This window comes from Buteo buteo, chromosome 16, assembly GCF_964188355.1.
Source record: "Buteo buteo chromosome 16, bButBut1.hap1.1, whole genome shotgun sequence".
Lineage (NCBI taxonomy): Eukaryota > Metazoa > Chordata > Aves > Accipitriformes > Accipitridae > Buteo > Buteo buteo.
Genome location: NC_134186.1, coordinates 2,287,274 through 2,301,599, shown reverse-complemented (window position 1 = coordinate 2,301,599; position 14,326 = coordinate 2,287,274). Strand labels below are relative to the sequence as shown.

General features: G+C 41.5%; 1 protein-coding gene across 1 annotated transcript in view; it reads right to left on the bottom strand.

The window, feature by feature from the left end:
- Positions 1-14,326, bottom strand: part of CSMD2 (CUB and Sushi multiple domains 2) — a 306,984-nt gene that overhangs the window by 153,979 nt on the left and 138,679 nt on the right. Inside the window, exons 6-7 of the mRNA XM_075047281.1 lie at positions 13,196-13,308; positions 6,674-6,751 (exon numbers count right to left, since the gene is read on the bottom strand). Of these exons, the coding sequence (XP_074903382.1) occupies positions 6,674-6,751; positions 13,196-13,308 (191 nt within the window). The remainder of the gene's footprint in view (positions 1-6,673; positions 6,752-13,195; positions 13,309-14,326) is intronic.

Here is a 14,326-nt window from a genome sequence, read left to right as displayed (position 1 = left end):
TGGAGCAACCTTAATGTAACTGCCAACAAACATGAAATCTATGAAGTGGTGATCAGCACTGAATAAACACCTTCAAACTTCATTCTCTATCTCCCCATTTCCACCTTCCCTCTCCAGCCTGTCAAATGGCGCAAACAAGCATTCGAGCATTGACTTGGGGTGGATATAACCTGGGTGGCTCCTGACAAGGATGAGATGAGATCTGGCAATATACTGACTTCAGTTGTGAATTCCAGCAATTACCAAAATGCATGGTAATATGGGACAAAGGGGTGATTTTGTCACGGAGCTGTAGAAGTTTCAGTGACTCAGTTTTCTTGTATCGCTAAGGGAAAGACGCAAAGAAAGCACAACATTTCTTAGCAGTGATGCTGAAGCAGTGAAGCATGAATCTTAAGCAAGCACGTTTCCATTCTACCTCTGCCTATCACTAGATTAAAGGAAGAATCTCCATTATACTTCAGAACATACTGCGTTAGCACAGTGCCCCAAAGACCACTGCCAAATGGATGACGGTGCGGTGGTAAAAGCATGTTTCTCAACAGACACATTGGCTCAACAATTTGAGATCTGCATGGCACTGAGCACGGTGAAAGATATGGAGGTGCGTGCATGGAAATATTTACGTGGGAAGATAAGCATGTGGAGTATCTACACAAACACAGACTGCACAGCATGAACACACAAAAAGGCCAGACCATCAAGTATGGTAATTATTCATCGGGTAATTACACCTTGCATAGTCAGGCACTACAGCTGGAAGACGTACCGCTGTTCCTCAAAGGACAGCAGGATCACCCTTCTGCTCCCGCTGGTACGGGGCTTTCATCCGAGCATCTACACCTAACTGCTGGCTACCTACGCCGAAAACATTACAGCTCCTGACCTCCTCCTTGGCTCTAGGCACTAACGTCTCATCTCATGCCCTTCAATTTTGAAGGGGCCTTTGCCTCTCCTGGTCTCCCTTTCCACCCCACCGTGCTGGAGCCAAGCCCCCGCGCTGCTGCCTGCAGGACCCAGAGGGATGGGGTTGGGGCTCGGGGGTTCGGCATGACGCTTCCATGCTCTGCAGTCTCCTCCATGCATTTGAGGGCACAGGAGTAATAGAGATACAGCTTTGTGGGAAACCAGGCTCCTGAGAGATTGTTTTCCCTCTTTTGCATATTCATAACCTCGTGTTAAGCTCAGTCACGTGGACAGAGACACAAGCATGAAAGCGGCACACGGTATCTTTTGATAGCTGCGTTTTGTAGCTACAAAGCTTTGCTGCCACCTTTCACAGATTCTGACGATTCTGAACGTACACCAGAGTCAGAAGGAAGGGAGCCCCTGCCCAGAGCAGGGATTCAGCTCTGATATTTTCAGCAGCAGTGCCCCAATAACTGAAGCAGCCATTGCAAACCCTGCTCCAGGAGAGGGTATCTCCAGCAGGTCTGAGAGATGCAAAACAATTTGGTGATCCTCCTGCAAATGAAATCACCAGCCTCCAAGAGCCCTTCTGCTAGTGCTTGAAATGATACGCTGCTCCTGAGAAGCAAAAGGCTGGCTGAACAAAGTACATAGGTGACACCATCTTCCTCAGGGTTTCTTAAATCGCTACCTACCTACACAAATATGACTCTGCATACAGGTATCTCCAAACAAAGTAAAATTAACGCTTAAGATAGACTGTACAAACTAGGGTTGTATGTCACAAGTCCATATGGTATTTAAGGACAAGTGCTAAGATGTCTCATCTTACTTCTATACCTTCTCCAGAGTAAAACCACACTAAACAACATATGCCTATAATGTACACATGCACAAACACAGCTTCTACAGGTATATCTATATTCAAACACTTGGATGCTCTTGCTTGCAGAGCAGATTACCAGATTGCCTTTCCACATCAAATTCTTTCTCCCATGGTCAAAAGACTATCCAAAAAACATCTTTTATGCCCATGTTAGTTATTCTGCACTGGTATCGCATCCATATATTATGTCCCATACCAGACGACAGTGAAGCTCGAAGCCTCTGATTCAAAGCTCTGGGAAGAAACAAGGCTACAGGTGACCAGCAAAACCCACAGGCACCAGAGGGCAGGTTGTCAGTTATCAATCACATTTCTGAAGACTAAAAACAGTTCTTCTCTTGTTAGCTAGTATTTATTAGTATCTATATAGCACATGTAGATAAACCAGAGAACAGGCAAGATAAAACAGAGCAAGGGGGAAAGGAAAGATATGTCTGTACCATGATAGTTGGGACGTATTACTTGTAAAAGAGAGCAAAAGTAAAGAAGATGGATTAGATGATCACTTACAGAAACTTTTGTTCTAAACACACACACATGAACATAACTAAACCAAAGGTTATAAACCATATTTGTTATGCTGAGAACTTGCTGTCAGTACTGTGTTCATCTTCCTGACAGTTTGACTGATCTATGCCTGGGCTGTAGCACTCCAAAATGAATTCTTCAAGGTTACTAGGAAAACAATAGATCTTAAAAACTGCAATTAACTCTTCAGTTTCTACGTTACAGGCTCAAGGATTCTCTCCCCCAAACCATGGAACTAGTTTTCCACCCCTTCATTCTCCTCCTGATTTTTTCAACAACTTCCTTCCCATCGTGTATTCAGTAACAGCCAGTTACGATTGCTGTGTTTGCCACAGTAATTTACTCCATCTGTTAAAAGAACTGAAAACCTTCTTTAGTTCTCTTATCTCCCCATGTTAATAAAGAAAGTTCACCAATAGATTCCCAAGGGACAATTTTTTTATTGAATTTAGGAATGTAAAATACGAACTACAAAATAAAGCAGCATCTAAAAAGGTTTTACAAAGACTCAACGTTTCTCAGCACGAAAAATACAGTGAAAGCACATGAGCTTTTCCACTGGCACAGGTGGCAGGGAGGGAAGGATTGTGGCAGTAATTAGTTGTTTTAAAAAGGTTAATCTTTATGATCACACTAAGGCCTGCAGTTACTCCATGCAACCATGTGGTCAAGTTAATGGGTTACAAAATTCAGTCCTAAAAGCAGGAGAGCTCACCTACCGATAGTGTGCTCACCCCAGCGAAGTGCTCCCTGCCTTTCTGATCCAGGAAGGTCCTTCAGCACCCACCAACCAAATGTGAAGCATTTCCAGAACTTCAGTGGTAACGATTCAGATGTTAAATAGTCACACGTCTAGCAATATGCAAGTGTGAAAAGGGCACAGACTTGGGCTGTGAGGCCCTAACACTGGAGAAGACTACTTCCACCTGGAAATTTTTTACTTGGGGAATTCTGAACCCATATTTCACATCTTGTTGCTATCTCAGAATAGTTCAGAAGTATGTGAGTCCAAAAACGTTTACAGACTTTCAGATCTTAGAGACCATTTGCAAAGACTGTGTTTGCAGCATGCCCTACTTAAACCAAACGCAGCTTCTTTCAAAGCTGTGTTGCCTAGTGCTAGAAACCCAAGGCTGGCTCCTCGGTTGCTCGATACTCACTCTGTGCTGTTGCAGTACAGCAGGGACCCACGTACAAACATTCATACCTCGACATCTGATGCAGAAAGCAGGCTTAGCTGCAGTGCTGAATATCTAGAAGCTTCCATACACTCGGCTGAGACCTCAAACTGGTCAAGACCTCCAAAATGACTTCGCATTTGTACATTTAAAATAGATTTTGACAAATCTGAATATACGTAGAATTTGCACTACTTCGTACAATCCCTTCCAATAATATCCAGCAGTGCATTTTTAGGTATGCCTCATTCAAAGGTCAGAAAAGCAACTTTGATGCTGGTTTTTTAAAAGCAAAGTACAATGTTTTTCCCACACTGTGACCTGGAATATACACACTTACATACTGCATGCAGTAAAAGAAATAATCTCCTAAATGCAATCTAAAATTTAAAACTATTTCTTATATCTTACTCGCCAGAGCTGTATTATTTTTCCTCTAAAAATGATTAAAGCAAGATGTCCAAATAATTTTAGGGATGGTGAACAGTACGAGACACTTAATTTCAATTTCAAACAAACACATTTGACTGCAAACGAACACAATTAGCACCTTCCCCCCAGAATGCCATATTTTTACATATTCCTCTTCTGAAATGGTACCAACAGGTGTTATGTGACTACATTTTGCCTCCATTCAGACACATGAAACACACAGGCTTTAATCTGGCCAGGTAGGATCTGGCAGCTAACCACAGCGTCCATCCAGCAAACTAGAAATCCTCTGAAAGACCTACAGGGTATTAAGCATGCAGCTGCAAGCTGCCTTTTGTGGCCACAGATTCTTCAAGGGAGAATTTTAGGACAGGTGCATAGAGCATTAGAAAACATTGCTGGTACGAAAGTCTTTGAAAACAAAGCGTGGCATAGCTCTAGCTATTGCCAAGAGACACAGAAATTCCTACATTTCTGATACTCAAGCCAGATGAAATAAGAGCAACACTAGCAAACTTCACAGATCTTTAATCAGCCTGTCCCACCTGTATAATTATCTGTGATGTATATGCAGACTCATAAGCTTATGAAAATTTGAGAGAAGAAGGGGCACGGCAAGTCATGCAAATCAAAAAAGCAAGGGGAAAAAAGAAGGTAACATTTTAGGCTCCATTTTCTGAAAACGAACCATTTTCTGGAGACATCTTCTCTGGAATCAGCATTTCTGAAGTTGAAAATTTACTGTAAGCGAAGTGTGACAGCAGAAGGCTGTGCAAGATAGAGGTTAATCTGGGTTTACAATCCAGACCTTGCTGAGAGCAGCGCACATGGAAGGAGCTGAAGGCACAAGGGTTGTGGCAAGCACCGTGCTGGTAATGGAAAGGAATTTGGACGACAGTACTATCACCATCTATATTATTATAGCTTAATCGCTTTCAGGCTAAGCTGTCTTCCTATGCTCTTGTTTTGCCTTATCAAATGTGACAAGATTAACACTACACAAGATGCTGAATCGACAGCTTTGAAGACTGGAACATGCCCTCCGTTGGGTGAGGATAAACTGGGCAGAGGCAACAAGAACCTCCTGTTTTTATCCTCAAAAGTGGAGCACAACTGGGACAGAGCAGGACATGCTAGAAAGGAAAGTTCAGCTGCTGTCTCTTACTCAGCCTTCGGCACCTTTCCCCGGAGTCCCCGGCAGGGATAGCGCTGACAACGGTCATTAGCAACATTCATTAGCAACAGGTGAAACTGCTACAGGGAAGCAGCCTAGCATTCCTGGGAAGGAGAAATGGGAATCCTATATATTCTCAATACCAGAATACTTATATACAGTAAACTATTGACTCCAAACCAGGCTAACATTTTTTCACTCAGTGAAGACTCCCTTCCCCACATTCTCCAGTATCCAAGACAGCAGATATCCCACTCCAAACACATCCTTTTGTCTCCAGTGCCCACGCAATCAAAGCTAGTGGTATTTTCCAACAGAATTTCATTCTCAGTTAAGTGAACTGAAATGTTTACTACAATTAAAATTCTTCTTGGCAAGAATGCAACATACGGCCAGGAACATCTTGGATACAGGGTTTTTTTAAAAATTGAATTAGTTTTCTCTAAACATGCCCCCCCCCCCACTTTCTGCTCTGGAGATTTTGGGCAATTTACATCCTGCTATTTAGTTACCTTGTTGGGCCTTGCTCCTGAAAAACTGGAGGCTACAAGCACTCTCACGTGGGCCTAGAAGTGAGCCATTTTCATTTCAGACAGACAGAAAGTGATGTTTTAAATTCAGTTCACCCATTTTTCTTAACTGAACTTGGCACCCGAAATTCAAACAAGTGAAATGTCCGAACGGTACCTCTTTGATGGGTGTAATGGACTATGCAAGAAAATGAGCAATTACATCCTCTCCTCTAAAAGCTATTTTAAAAAATGCTATATTCTGCTCCTACTTGAATTCATATAAAATAAAACGTGAACTCGAGTTAATTCAGATCCCTCCTGTCTAATCTTAGAGACCCCTTAAGAGCCCAGTGGTCTGTCCAGTCATATGCATAAAGGAACTACAAGTCTTGCTTCTGATTTGAAAAGAACCTAATGTAAAGATGAATGTACTTAATGGATTCACTTCCTGCAAAAGGAAAACACAGCAGTGACAAAGTGACATTTGAGCACACGTCTAACGTTATCAACTGCTAGACACACTGAAAGGAACTAGTAGGGAGACCATAAAAATCAGTATTATAAGCTGTTGCACAGCAGTGGTATGGTTTTTTCTGCAGGGACAATTAAATAAAATGCAAAGAGAAAAAAAGAAAGACTGCTATTGCCTCCATAGATTTTCTAATAGGTCTTTTTTGGTGTGGTTCCTTACCCCTACTCCTAATTTTACAATAGTAGCATTATTTCAGTTTTCAAAATTTCAAAATTGTTTACAGTTTGACACTTTCCACACTAAAAGACAACAGAAGTCGTGAACCTCAGTCTGCCATTAATCAGGAAGCATACAGTATATATTAAATGCACGCACACCGATCCCCTCCATTCCCACTTTAACGAGTTAGTATATGCTTGTGAATAGAGCACTGGAAGTGATGCAGTAATGCAGAGGGAAGAGAGGGAAAAGCATTAAAACTTTCAAGAGTGACAAAGTTTTAGAGACTACTGGCAAGTCAAATGAAATGTTCAAGGAGATCATTATACAAAAGACAGCATAAGGAGGAGCCAAAAAACTTACACACTGATGTCTTCTGGTTATTGTCCTTGCTGGGCATTAGCTTCACCCCTCTGGACTTCAGTTCAATTTGCTTTTTGACTACAGAGACAGATTTAAAACAAAACAAAGACAAGGAAAAGATTTAGCTAAGCGTTAGGGATTATTTAAAAAGAAAACGAAGCAACAGTTGTATACCACCCACACTGCAGGACACCCTGCATCTTTCCCTTATAGCTCAGACAACTTACCCTGAGTCCTCAAAACCGTTAGAGCCCCCTTTTCCTTTACCGTGTTAGGTCTGGACTGAGCCAAACTGACCCAATTCAAATATAAAAATTTGAATATAAAAATCCCACCCCTCTGTAAGCATGCCATTTTGCTTAACGTACTGAAAATGAGAAACAGACAAAAGGGAAGCTCTAAGAAACTTCAGGGATCCTCAGAGTAAAATGCTGAGTTAGTTTCACCCGGTTGTACTGATGCAGTTACTCCATGAATACATCATAGAGTAAAGCCATTCTCTGCTTCTATGGGAATACAACACTCAAATGAACACCCCATAACCTAAAAAACTGTAAACATAATTTGCATAAATAGTAGACTCAAAAAGGCAGTAAAATAGCAGAGAAAAGGGCCATATTAAAACCGTATTATTAGGAAAGAGAAGCATAAATTCACAGACCCACTATTAATAGCCACAGGCACATCAGCTATAAAATCTGCATGGCAACTCTACCAGAGGTCCTGTTGTGACCATTCACCTCCCTGCTCTAAACCTCATCCAGAAGATGAGAAAAACATATGAGAGTAGCAACATTTCTATCCATCCACCCATCCATCGCTAAGACAGTCCCATCTTTCTTCACATCTGAAAATCCCCCACATAACTAAGCAGGTATTTGTTTTTATTATCTGGACTTGGCTGCTACTGAGGATCTCTCTATACAAGGGGGTTTTGCACAAAACCCACGCTGTCAAAACCACCATGGACGCAGAGGGGAGAAAGACAGACAACGGCTTCCTGCAGCATCCACACAGATATCTTTGACTAACACACAGCGGAATTTTTACTGGCATATTTGAAGTTAACATGGTTACAGAACAACTTCACAGCAGAAAGCATGATGTCCAAATCACTTTCTAGCATCCCTTTTCTGATGAGCCAGTCCTTATCTACGGAGAAAAAACCAGTCCATCTCCCACTTCAAACTGTTCTTTTCTTGTTCTTTATCTTGTCATACTTTCATCCCTAAATTAGCACATTTCTAAGACAAAGTTGTCAAGAAAAATTACCGATATAACTAACAAGGTTTTTTTAATCATGCTTTTTTTGGCTTAAAAAAAAAAGTCTGTTTATAACATCTGTTTGCAGGAGCTTCAGACAGGGAGATGTCAAGCATTATTCCTTGAAGCTTACCTAAGGTAGTGCTTTTCTGAGCTGGATGCTAGCTTGGGGCTTTTTGTTCATCATTTGGTTACAGCTTTTTACTTTCTCTTTAAATAAAGCAGTTATAACTTCAAACTGAGGTGCACATTAGCTTAAAAAATATTCACAAAGAAGAGCTTATGTTATTCATGTCTTTCTTACTAGTATTAGTATCTTTAATCTGTTGGGGGTTTTTTTGCCCTTTTTTTTGTTTTAAGAGAGGAAAAATAATTAACAGTATGCCACTTCCAAAGCAAATCTAACACACACTTATTTCTTTTTTTTTTACTGTAAATCCACCTGCAAACGCACAAGGCAAAAAGCAGCAGGTCTCAAAACACCCCAAACAGCCGCATATTCCTCCAGGTCACGGTGTGATAACTCTGGGACATTTGTAGCCTGACCTCCAGGTTTTTAACACACACACTATCAAGGGACCAAAGAAAGGACACGGGGCTACCAAAGCTAACAGTGTGGGACAGCACAGCACCAGGGCCGGGGCTCTCGGGTCTCTTGCCGACGCTGCGGTGCGGCGGTCCAACCATCAGTGGGATAACGCGGTGAGGAGGTCCTGCTCCGCTTACCCTCCGTAATGCTGCAGTTAATGATTCTCTGGCGCTTTCCAAGCAAGTACAGGGAGAACCTCCTAGTCACAGCCCCTATTCCCTCCCAGTCAATAAAATACAGTCGAGCCCAAGTATCTACAGCTAAATTTGAGCTATCGCAGGATGTACAATGGCTCGTGATTTTGCAGTACCTAATTCATTGCTCTGTGAAGTGCTCTGGGGCACCACCAGTAGGAAAGCAGCTTTATAAAAATAATTTCCATTTTCATATCCTCCACAACTTCCCTTCCAAGTTACTGTATACAATTACCAGTGAACGTTTCTCCTAGCCACACACAGAAAAGCACAGGTCTGCTGATTTCTGCATGATAAAGTAAGCCCATAGCCTTAAAGGACAAGCAAAGCTTTCCAATCACTGGCGTATGCCTCCCCCCCAGTAGTGATGCTGACACCGTGGATGGGATAATGTGGGATAATGGACCCCTGGGAGGGTCAGCACTTCTCGTCCGGGCACGCTGACTGCTGAACTACTTGCATTGATTTCACAAGGCTGCGGAACATCCCAAAGTCCACCAGAAGGCAATCCGTACGGCTTCAGCACATCTGGGCCTTGCACACAATTGCGAATTTTTAAAAGGACACGCTTAATAACAAAGGTTCACCCATATTCATTCCTGCCTTCCAGAACCCAGCTAACACACAGAGCCCCACTCCAAATTTGTGACTAATGGAAAGCCTAGCTCCAAAACACCCAACAGTAATGAAAACAAGCAGCAGACACCAGACATTCATTACTAAGGACCAATTCGAAAACACGGAGACTAAACTGCATTACCCATGAAGTATATACTCCCCTAATTGCATCGTGTCTCTTTCAACAATAATTGATAAAGAGAGATCACTATATACTCTCCTCTTAATCCTTCATTTTGTTTGCGACACGGAGACATAATGATGAACGTCAAGCTTTACAAATTACTCAATTTAGATTAGAACAAGTCAGAATACAATATCACTTGCTTTTTAAAAAATAAATAAATAAGAACAACTCTCCTACTCTATGCCCTCAAAAATCTGGTATATGAGAATCTATTTTGTTTATAAATTCGAATGTGGAACAGTACTACAAAGGACTGTGTCAGGATAATTGGATGAACAGAAATTCCTCTGTTTTCTGGAGGGTTTTGCTGCTCACATATATCTGATAGATCTAATGGCATACTCAGTGTCCTGTCAAATTTGAAAGATGACATTACAAAGCTTTTCCAGCAAGCAGGCAGTCTGGGGTGTTTCTTTTAAACCATTTCATGTTGCTCTAAACGAGAATTTAAGGAGACTTTTATTTATTTTTAATTTGGAAAGGAGCATTTCAGCAAAAATCTATTGCATGAACCTCTGTTCCCCTTGCTGGGGGATTGCTATTAAATACAGACTCGCCTCAATCTCTTTTCCTCCTGCTGCGGTGTTTTAGTATCACCTGGGATACTACAGCAGGTTGCTTACAGGGATTCTTGCACAAGTTGGAGGTGAAGAGAAACACCCTCAAATGCAACCATTTTGAAAGCTCCTCATTTATGTCTTCCATTAGCTAGCCTAAGCAACGGGTTTTTTAGGAATTAGAGCCGGCAACAAGCATCAGAATTTTCCTGTCTCTGCTCTTTCTCAGGATTGCCCAGGAGACTCAAACATGCTGCACAGCATAAGCTATATAACCCCTTTGCAGCCCAAAGGTGTGCTCCAAGATGACGATTAGCAGATCTGTCAAAAATTAAGCATATGTACTTCTAGATATATGCATACCCTTAAAAGCTATTTATGTGCTCCAGTGTGCGCAATAGATAGTTCATCAGACCATTATTAAAGGCAACAGGTCTGCCGGTATTCTGCACTGTGCTATGGACTGAAACTCGCCCACATTTATCTTTCTACCTGAGGGTGGAGGACAGAAAGGGAAGGGAACGGGGCGGGGAGATCAATAAAAGATGCAATTATGTGTTGGTAACAATCAGCTAAAAAGCAATTTGAGATCCAACTTATGTAATAAAATATGTGGAGAGATGGACTACACCAGCCAGAGCATTCTTTAGATCTGTTTAGCATCATTTTAAATTCAGCAGCTTTTTCATTACCCCCTTTAGAGCACCTCATCGCTATGCTGGTACGGGGGATACCTGGCTTCTAATGCCTGCGCTGTCGCCTGTCCTAAGTAAGGCACTTCTAGCTTATTTTCTTACCACCTGCAGGTACGTGGCACCTTTTGGGGAAGGAACACAGGAGGAGTGGGAGGAAGAAAAAGAAGATCGATGCACTGATTTCTCTACAGTGCCTTTTATTTGATTTCACAGGGTGTGGGGAAAAAAAAGTATTTGCAAGAATGCAAGGTTCATCTTACATAAAAGGAAGAAGGAAACAGAAAAATCTTTTAACTCTCCCTGGAAGGGAACAAATTTACTGTATTCAACATAAAGAAAACCTGTATACAGGCTGATTATATCTCACCTTACTTTTACACTCATAAAGAGATTTCCAAACAAAGGCATGGATTAGAAAGAGCTGAAATGGAACCCACAGAAGGCATTCTGCTAAAACTAAGTATCATTGTTAAACAAGCTGGAAGGGAAATTACTTTCTTATAGATTATCAGCAAAGCCAGATACTGTCTCAGAGGACATAGAATGCTAATAAATGATGTACATACATGTCTTCAGAAAACGGACAAGTTAGATTCATCCTAACCCTCTCTTCCTTCTCTTGGACAATCCTGGGGTCTGCTTACATCTTTACTGCTGAAAAACACATTTCAGTTGCTCTACTTTATATGGCATTAGGTATCCTGTCTTGTAGGTGTGTACTTATTTATCTACATTAAACTATTTATGTTCAAACAAGGTCACGTTCCTCTGAAAAGGGTTATGCTGATTTTTTTGAAGTTGCATTGGTATCTTAAATGTTCTACGGACACAGATTCCACTGACTGCAAAAATCTTGCCTTTATCCTTTTTTTTTTTTGCTTTGTTTCTTGTTTTGTTTTTAAGTATCAAAATCTTTCCTAACAGATGGGAAGAACCTGACAAACTCCACAAAAAATAGCAAATGTGTGAAGAATGAGTGGCACATTCCCTTTGCCAGCTAGACGGAGGTCCTGCTTCAATGCCATTTCAAGAGCACATTTTTAAGTTCATCTTCTAAACACTCAATACACAAAAGCACAGTTCATTATATCTAACAAAACAGCTTCTAAGGAGTGCGCTAGATTAGAACCCCCTGACATTTATCTAATCAGAGGAAATTATAACATTAATCTTTACTTTTCTATTTAAGAAAAAAGGATGATTCAGACAGGTGTTTTAATAGAAAGCAGCAATCATGACAGCAAAGGAAAATGTCATATCAAAAGCAATCAGCTGCATGCAGTCATTTGTGTTACACAAAAAAAATAAAGGTTTTGTTCTTATAATTTGAAATAATTTATATGTTAAAAGAAAGCAAGGAAAGTTAAATAACAATGGTGATTCATAAAGCAAAGCCCATGTTGAAGCCATGACAACATTGCTAAGGCTAAACAAACAGGGAACAAACAAACAGGGCAAGTTTGCAGATTTATCAAAGGAAACTCCTCCCCCTTTCACTTTGTTCCTGTTGTCTAAAGCTATGGTACTTTTTCCTCAAAGTTCTGTTTCTTCCTTTTGAGGAAAGCTGCTGGACTACACCGACTCGAACCTCTGGAGAGCGGACGAGGAACGGGATGTCATTCCTGCTCCCTCCATCCTTCACCTTCCCTCTCCAGAGGCAGATCCTGCCTCCCGAGCCGGCTGCCTGAAGCAATGCTACACCACTGCACCCACAAAGTCCTTGAAAGTCCCCGGAATGGTGTAAACCTTCTAAGGAATCCACACAAACCCACCTGTTCTGGTGACCATTTGGCCCCAAACAGGATGCACTGGACTGCAGTTAGCCGCCGTCGCCTACAAACCTCCGAACACAACAGGATCTTTTCTCTGCTTGTTGCATGTGCCAAAGCCTTTCTTCTCCCTCAACAGCATCGGAAGATCCCAATTCTGAAATGCTGAAATTCTGATATTCTAGGGATGACCCGAATTCTGAAATCCATCCTTCTAGGGAGGACCCGTAAATACAAAACAGTTTACACCTCATTCAAAACAGGCTCAGTTAGGTCTCACTTGAGCAGAGTGTAAATGCAAACAGCCTCTGCAAGACTCTAGACCGCCCTTCGCCTGGTGGGACCCTGTCTGTATCGCCAGATCCCACACAGCGCATTCTGCAAAACTGCTGGTAAAGGAACATCTGCCTCTACTAATGAAGCACACAGTGCAAATGAATTTTCCTGTAGCTCAAGTGTTTGTACTCCTAACAATTGCCAACAGTAGTTCGCCACACACCAACGCCTGGATACCCAGCTGGAAAATTAATGTTAACAGGATACAGAGGGATCATACAGGAAGTTAGTTGTAGATTCCTAAGGAAAAAAAAAAAAAAAAAAAAAGGCTAAACTCATACTGTGAATAGTGAGAACAGGCAGTGACCATTTACCTTGATATTGGGCACTGAACCCCTTCTGCCTGTGGTTGCCATCTGATGTGAAGTGAAGCCGCAGCCAATTTTTACTGCTGATAACCGGGGCAGGCAAATTCATTCCAGTAAACCTGCAAGAAACGAACCAATAACAGCCAAATGTTACTACAATTGTGAATTATACCCCAAATGCCTGTCCTTCCAGGTAATCCTTCTCCTCCATGAATATAGAAAATCCTGAATGAGTACCATATGCTCAAAGAAAGCACCCCATACACCCCACGGATGTTTCTATCCATGCATCGCTTTGCTTGGCTTCCTATCTGACGGTTACACTTCTGTAATCACGGGGGTTCCATTCCGTCCTTCTAAGGCAAAGGATACGGCGGGCTGAGCTGGGTACTCACAATGTCTGTGGTACCAGACAAATGAAACGGGTCCAGCTGGACAGCCGAGAGGCTCCAGTCTTCTCCCGCACTGCAAACAACGAGCGGAAGGTACAGAACAGCTCTACACATTTCGCAAGAGTAACAGAGCCTCGTAGCTCTATCACCTTTAGTATCTTATTGGTATCACACAGAAATGACCTAAAATCATCTCAGGGGACACACTACACCTAAGGTATGCAAGATGAGCTTGACTTTCAAGCTTATTCAGCTCCTGACTCCATATTTGGTTAACCTGCTTAAAAAAAAAAAAAAAAAAAAAAAAAAAAAAAAGTATGTTTATTTTAACTGAGGAAGAGAAAGGATTGCAAGAACAATTTTCTTTTACTGGAAATGATTTATGATCTATCCCAACCTGGAGAAGATTACAGCCATCAAACATGAGGTGGAAAGCTCCACAGCCCATTAGTAGTCCTTCAGCAACTGTTCCCTTCATACCTCTTTATACTTTTTTTTTCCTGAGGTATTATGCTGTTTGCTTTATTAAACTCCAGATCATAATTCTTCACTGAGACGGCACATGCCAAGTCTTAGTCCAGAACAATGTTTACCTAAGTCTCGGCACTCTTGAATTGAGGTATACAATTGTAACATTAACCACGGTAAGGAGAATAACACTACCATGACAAAAGCTATTATGGAATCCTATTATTGTTAATGAAAGCCCATTTAATTTTTTAATCATAGACTGTCACTTATTTAA